Source organism: Erythrolamprus reginae, chromosome 7, assembly GCF_031021105.1.
Source record: "Erythrolamprus reginae isolate rEryReg1 chromosome 7, rEryReg1.hap1, whole genome shotgun sequence".
NCBI classification, from domain to species: domain Eukaryota; kingdom Metazoa; phylum Chordata; class Lepidosauria; order Squamata; family Dipsadidae; genus Erythrolamprus; species Erythrolamprus reginae.
This window is the reverse complement of record NC_091956.1, coordinates 70159474-70166838: the sequence shown is the minus strand read 5'-3', so window position 1 is coordinate 70166838 and position 7365 is coordinate 70159474. Positions and strand designations below refer to the sequence as shown.

The 7365-nt window shown below is 35.9% G+C and overlaps 1 protein-coding gene across 2 annotated transcripts; it reads right to left on the bottom strand.

Annotated features, from left to right (window-relative positions):
* Positions 1-214: 214 nt before the first annotated feature.
* On the bottom strand, positions 215-7084 carry LSM6 (LSM6 homolog, U6 small nuclear RNA and mRNA degradation associated). 2 transcript variants are annotated; one of them, XM_070756649.1, is made up of 4 exons: positions 6991-7084; positions 4766-4879; positions 3182-3295; positions 215-426 (listed from the first exon to the last, which is right to left on the bottom strand). In XM_070756649.1, exons 2-4 carry the CDS (start codon positions 4857-4859, stop codon positions 392-394), a joined length of 243 nt encoding a protein of 80 aa, XP_070612750.1. In that variant the 5' UTR covers positions 4860-4879; positions 6991-7084; the 3' UTR covers positions 215-391. The 2 variants fall into 2 exon arrangements, with proteins under 2 accessions (XP_070612750.1, XP_070612749.1); XM_070756648.1 differs by lacking the exon at positions 6991-7084 and adding an exon at positions 6627-6983.
* Between the last annotated feature and the right edge of the window lie 281 nt (positions 7085-7365).

Here is a 7365-nt window from a genome sequence, read left to right as displayed (position 1 = left end):
GATAGATAGATAGATAGATAGATAGACGATAGATAGATAGATAGATAGATAGATAGATAGATAGATAGATAGATAGATAGATAGATAAATAAATAAATAAATAAATAAATAAAATCCCCCTTTGGCAGTCAAAAAGTGGTTATTCTCCAGCTTGTAACTATTACCATCTGAATACCAAGTTTTAAAATAACTTTAAAGATTAAACAAATCACACTATTTTCCATTTTTTTATTTCTTTCCAAATTATAATACAAACAATATTGAAATAGGAAAATGTTCCATTTTGTTTTGACATTTAAAAAAAAACATTTTCATACAGGTTATACAACTTTACAACAGAAGGAAGAACCAAAACAATTATTAAGAAAAGTTAATATGAAATACTTCGTCTTCACATTCTCCTCTTCTGTGTACTTATATATAAGACTGTTAAAGAGAAAAAATAATACATTAAACAAACTCATGATAGACAATGACTACTGTAGCTACAGTTCACAAATTATTTATTACTACTAAGCAGGAATATAACAACAAAAAATTTCCGAGAGATACCCAATTATGAAACTCTCTTAAGAGATGTTTGACTGGCCCTAATGTTGCCTTTCAGCGGAAGTGATGTGCCGGTGCCTGGAGGCTGTTGGGGCCTGGATGGGTGTCAACAAACTCAAACTCAACCCAGAGAAGAGGGAATGGCTGTGGGTTTTGCCTCCCAAGGACAATTCTATCTGTCCGTCCATTACCCTGGGGGGGGGGGATTATTGACCCCTTCAGAGAGGGTCCGCAACTTGGGCGTCCTCCTCGATCCACAGCTCACATTAGAGAAACACCTTTCAGCTGTGGCGAGGGGGGCGTTTGCCCAGGTTCGCCTGGTGCGCCAGTTGCGGCCCTATTTGGACCTGGAGTCATTACTCACAGTCACTCATGCCCTCATCACCTCGAGGCTCGACTACTGTAACGCTCTCTACATGGGGCTACCTTTGAAAAGTGTTCGTAAACTTCAGATCGTGCAGAATGCAGCTGCGAGAGCAATTATGGGCTTCTCTAAGTATGCCCATATTACTCCAACACTCCGCAGTCTGCATTGGTTGCCGATCAGTTTCCGGTCACAATTCAAAGTGTTGGTTATGACCTATAAAGCCCTTCATGGCACCGGACCAGAATATCTTCGGGACCGCCTCCTGCCGCACGAATCCCAGCGACCGGTTAGGTCCCACAGAGTCAGCCTTCTTCGGGTCCCGTCGACTAAACAATGTCGTCTGGCGGGACCCAGGGGAAGAGCCTTCTCTGTGGGGGGCCCGACCCTCTGGAACCAGCTCCCCCGTGAGATTAGGATTGCCCCCACCCTCCCTGCCTTTCGTAAACTTCTTAAGACCCACCTCTGCCATCAGGCATGGGGGAACTAAAACATCTCTCCCTTGCCCATGTTGTTTTGTTGATTGATTGATTGTGTGCCTGTTTTTTGTTTTTGTTTTTAATATATATTGGGATTGTTTTGTGAAATTACTAATTTTAAATTGTAATTAGATTGGTGGGCATTGGATTTGTTATTATGTATTGTTTTTTTATTGTTGTTGTGAGCCGCCCCGAGTTTGCGGAGAGGGGCAGCATATAAATCCAATAAATCTAACCTAATCTAATCTACTCAAGGCTTAGATTGCACCTAAAATGTCTATTATTTTGTTTTGTGTTTTTTAAATAACTTTTAAAAATGTTTTAAATTAATGCCACTAAATATTGCTGGTTCTATTAAGATTGTTTTATACAAGACTTTAAATAGAGAGTTTATTGTAAACATCTCAGGACTCATTGGAAAGTGTGATTATAGTACAGTATAGCATAATATAAGAGACAGAACTGAAAAATTCCTTTGTTTTTATGGAAAAAAATGTTTTGTACTACTGAAAGAATCCATGACCTGCATGAGATTTGACCCATGGAAATCTCTGCATGTGATTTGGCAGCATCAGGTTAAAGATGAGGAAGGAGATAGGAAATATAAAAAATTCCTATCTTTATAAAATTTATATATTTAGTAATTTTTTTTTAAACAAAATGATCTAACATGCTCATCAAACCTCTTCCTGCCATATGAAGTAATTAAAATATTTCATTTTAATTATTACTTCTTTATGCTGGCCACCTTCCCCATAAAGTGACTCTAAGACTTTAAAGGTAACAACCAACACCTTTAATTGGATTCAGAAGGAAACTCGTTCTTTTTCTTATGTACGCTGAGAGCATATGCACCAAGACAAATTCGTTGTGTGTCCAATCACACTTGTCCAATAAAATTCTATTCTATTCTATCCAGTAGCAAAGGTATATGTGCAGCCCCAGGCACTCCCAGGATTGTATATGCCACTGCATTCTGCACCAGCTGCAGTTTCTGAATACTCATCAAGGGTAGATCCATGTAGAACGTTTTTGCAGTAATCCAGCTGAGATATGATTAGGGCGTGCAAAGGGTCTCATGATCCAGACAAGAGTGCAACTTGGTGTACAACACAGCTGAATAAAGGCCTTCCTAGCCCAACTTCCTTGCTCTTTGAATAATTATGAATTCAGGAGGCAACCCATGTTGTGTAACGTGCAGCCCATCCAGAATTAAGTATGATAAACTACTGGATCCTGATATCCCTTGTATCCATAGCCACTGTGTTTTAACTGGCTTCACCTATTATTCCCCATCCCATATTAAAATGTTGCCACCAACATTTCCTTCAGCTTTTCCTATCTTTAGACTGAAGTTGAGCTTAAAACCCCCAATTTTCCTATCAATTTTCATTTCTCCAAATCTAAAAAAAAAAGTAAAATTGAATCTTCTTGAACACTGAAACAAATCAACCTCCCAAAAGCTAGACAAATTGTGAGCTGCCCTGAAGGGGAAGGGCGCCATACAAGTCTAATAATAATAATAATAATAATAATAATAATAATAATAATAATAAATTAGAATTATGAAAGGAAACAAGTTTTTAAAAGCAAACAGGAAAAATGTAGGGGTAAAAAAACATTTTAAAAAACACAAAACAACACTTTTCCATATAATACATCATTCATTCCTAAGAATTTTTTTAATATCCAAGACTTCAAGATGAGAAAAGTTAGATTTTAAATGAAAAAAACCATAAACTTTTAACTGGATAATTAAAAGCTAGTATTTTCTAATAAGCATATTTACCATTATTTCCTCTGATGAAGGCATCTCCATATTTATTTTTCAATTGTCCATTCACATACTCCTCTGTCTGTTCCAAAGCAATATTCATGTAGCCATCCAAGCAGGCTAGTACACCTAGAATTAGTGATTCACATATTATAATGTAATGTTCCAAAATGTTCTAAAATTTTAATACAATCATTATACAATGTACGACTAGGGAGAATGAAAGTTAGTTACCCAGTCTATTTTTAACTTGTTACTTATGTTATAGTAATAATAATAATAATAATAATAATAATTATTATTATTATTAGAATAAATAAATAAATAGATCTGCCAAATAAGGAGGAAGATCAAAAATATGAAAAGGACGCTTAGTTACAGATAGTCATTAACAACATTACACCTGTCTGCAACTTTTCATCTTTATAAACTATCCTTTAAATTACATCCTCACATTAACTCATATACCATTTTTTGTTCTTTGAATTTCTCACTTTTTTTGAGAATCTCACCAACTCTAATTAACCATTACTTTCTTGGTTATGAGCCATTCAATCTTCTTTCATATATCTGTTTTGCAATTCTATCCTCATGTATTTTTTTTTATTAGTGACCAACCCACCTCGTAATAGTTCTTTCATACTAGTTACACATTTTGATATTCTATCCACATTCAGCATTTGCATTTTTGACCCTATCTAGTTTTATTTTACATCACCCACTTTTTAATTAATCCATTCCCACTGCATTCAATTTGTTTTAGCTTTTTCTTGACATACACAGTTGTTGCTGCCTTATCAACCAAGTAGGCATAGCCATTTTTGTTTTCTGACATTCATTAAAATTGTGGTCAAAAATATATGAGAAATGCCATCACTTTCCCAGGCACACTAAACAAACTAATCCTCTACAAATGTAATTTTATTCTTAACTTATACTTGGAATCCATCTTTGGACAAATTTATTTATTTATTTATTTATTTATTCATTCATTCATTCATTTATTCGATTTTTATGCCGCCCTTCTCCTTAGACTCAGGGTGGCTTACAACATGTTAGCAATAGCACTTTCTAACAGAGCCAGCATATTGCCCCCACATTCCGTGTCCTCATTTTACCCACCTCGGAAGGATGGAAGGCTGAGTCAACCTTGAGCTGGTGATGAGATTTGAACTGCTGACCTTCAGATCTACAGTCAGCTTCAGTGGCCTGCAGTACAGCATTCTACCTGCTGTGCTACCCCGGCTCTTTTATTAAATTAAATTTAATTAATTTAATTAATTTAATTTAATTAATTTAATTAAATATACAGGTAGAGGTAGCCCCCGATTTAAAATCACATCCGCGATCAAAATTTCTATTTTAAGTTGAGACGATTACAAAATCAAGGTAAAGAGCATCATAAAACAGATATATAAAATGATTCACATGAAGAATTTTGCCTTCTTCAAACACAATGTCGCAACTCCTATAAACCTAGAGTTCAATTTTGATTAAGAATTTTTCAAGGACATGCTATTTAAGGACGCTCACCATCTGTCTATTTCACTTCATTACATAAATTTATCACAATTGGAAGATGAAACAGGAAGAATATACCTCGGTAATCAACTCCAGAATTTAATTTTACTACAACTGGTCTTCCTATGATTTGCTTCAAGAAGTCACTTGGAGTTTGTTTCCGTAGGCTCATTTTGATATCTTTCAAGTACTCTGTGGAAAAGCAGAAATAGAAATCTAGTATTTGACAAAAACATAGCTAACTTTAAAAAACTAAAGTATTTATTATTTCAGCATGACAATGCCAACCACCACACCAAGGCACTATATTCAACTACATGATCTAATATACAAACCAGTACTCCTCATGTTATCTACATCTTTTGAATATACAACTAATTCTACAGCTGAAAACATTCAAAATTGTCAGGCACGATTATCTTCTGTATGCAATTTTTATACAGAATTATTTGGTTATCAATACATTAAGCATAGTAAAAAAAAACCACCTCCAAACTTTAATATTTACCAATAAAGGAGAATATTAGTAGCTCAGGGTTGAAATGAAGGGTTCTTGGTTCTCTCCTAGCTTGCTTGCTTTCTTGCAAATGTTTCATTACCCTAATTAGATATCCTCATCAGGGCTAGTCTGATGATGTTGCCTAGTTAGGTTAATGAAAGATCTGCAAGAAAAAAAAAGTTCAGAGAACACCAAGGAGCCCTCATTTAATATTTATTTTTGGTCTTGGTAGGTTTCCCAAAATATTAAAATGTATCCCTAAGTAAATCAAAAGTCTCTGTGTGTAATTTCAGACCCAGAATAAATTAAGACTAAGACAAATAAAATTGCTTGGCTTATATTTGACTAAGTCTGTATAGGAATGCCATGCCCCCTTTAATTCTACATTCTGTGTTTTGCCAGGCAGCTAGTACATATGATATTTATTCTAAACCTATAAGGTAGAGGTGGGCAAACTCTTTATATTTAGGATCTATGTTTTTTATTAACCTTTAAGGGCCATAAGAGGCATAGTACTGATATCAGTTGAAATAATTAATACATTACTGTGATTCTTAAAGGATACTTTTAAAACAGTAGTAAGTATGATAATCTTGAAGTATCCTTTTTGTTCTTTCACTAAATTCCAGAATCACACGGCCAAAAATGCATTTTACCATCTAATTATGATGGTAGAAATTCCATACATTTCTGTAAGTGTGCAGCAATGAATAGACTTACAATGAAAATTAAAGACAAAGAAGACTCGGAGTTTTATAAAATGGGGGGGGGGGGGATTCCATGAGTGGGTTGAAAATAAAAGGGGATAAAATAATTAATGTAAGAGAGATAAAGGAATGAGAAATATGATTGAGGAAACCTGGATGATGAAAAGAGAAAAGAAGGTAGCATTAGCTTATTAAAATAACATATTTAAATGATAATTAGAAAAGGTTTGAAATGGAACTTAAGATTTAAGAATATGATTATTAGAATTATAAAAATGAAGAAAAAATGGTTTAGTCTATTGCTCCAAAGATTAAAATTAATTGCTGAAATTATATTTCAGGGTTTATATAAAATTGTTTCTTTTTACATTCTTTTTTAGACAAACTGAGTAATTAGTGATGACTTGAAATACGATTTAGGATGTTTTATTAATTTTTGATATAAGAGATTTTATAAGCATATTGTTAGGCATTGATGATATATATATGTATTGTTATGTATGTATGTTTTTAAGTTGGAGAAAAAAATAAAACACTTATACAGGGGAAGAAAATAAGCGATCAGGTATCCCCCCCCTCCCGTATTATTAATACGTCAGTTCCCATTAATATTTTTTTCAGCCTTTTGCAGCTTCTTCCAACAATTATGCTGGTGGGAAGGTCAGGGGAAGCGTATTAAAGATGCAAACATCTCTGAAGACAAAACAGACAAAATAGCAATACTGTTGGCTACCTGCAACAACTTTAGCCTTTTGTACCCGTGAGACTCCCTAATAAATGAGAGAGACGGGTCTGAGGAAATCCTATTCTTAACTCGTGTTCAATACGATCCTCCCCCGACGGTGCCCGGCGGGAAAGGCGACGAAAAGGGCTATCGGGTCCCTTCCAATTGCCCGGCCGGCGTCGCCTTATTCAACGGCGGGAAAGCAAAGGAAGCAGCTGGAGAAGCGAAGAAAGCCGAAGCTCATGGGCTGCGATCAAGTGCCGCCTCCACCATTCAAGAACTTCCGCGAAAGACGCAGGAGCGGCGGCGACGGCGGAACGCTGCTTGAACCGCCCCCGCCTTCTGCTTGCCTTTCCTGCCCGCCTCCACTCACCCGCGCTTCTGCCACTTCTTTCATCAAGCTCCCCGAACCAAGGATGATGAGCAGCTCAAAGGACCAATCAGCACTTCCTAGCACCAGCTACGGTGGCCAAATAAGACCAAAATCTTCCCGCTTCTGAGTCCTTAAAAGAGGTTTCCTGTTTGAGGCCGCCGGGTGAGGGGAGGGAAGGGGAGGTTTTAAAGCAGGACTTGGCTCCTGAGCAATTTATGGGGCCTTCCTTCCCAATTAGTTTACATCCATGGGACCGGTGCAAGTTACTTTATTGGAAAAAGCAGCGAACCAGTCTTTTTTAAAAAAGTTTTTTTCTCTTTTCTTTTTAAATATTTTAATTAATTTTCCACTTTTTAGTAAGTACAGAAGAAAATC

Bases quoted from the DNA above. Each gene is read 5' to 3' on its own strand.
- LSM6 (XM_070756649.1), bottom strand. From the start codon at position 4,859: ATGAGCCTACGGAAACAAACTCCAAGTGACTTCTTGAAGCAAATCATA. The intron at 3,296-4,765 runs GTATATTCTTCC...CACTAATTCTAG, and splicing joins TTCTGGAGTTGATTACCGAG to GTGTACTAGCCTGCTTGGAT. The intron at 427-3,181 runs GTAAATATGCTT...TCTCTTTAACAG, and splicing joins CTTCATCAGAGGAAATAATG to TCTTATATATAAGTACACAG.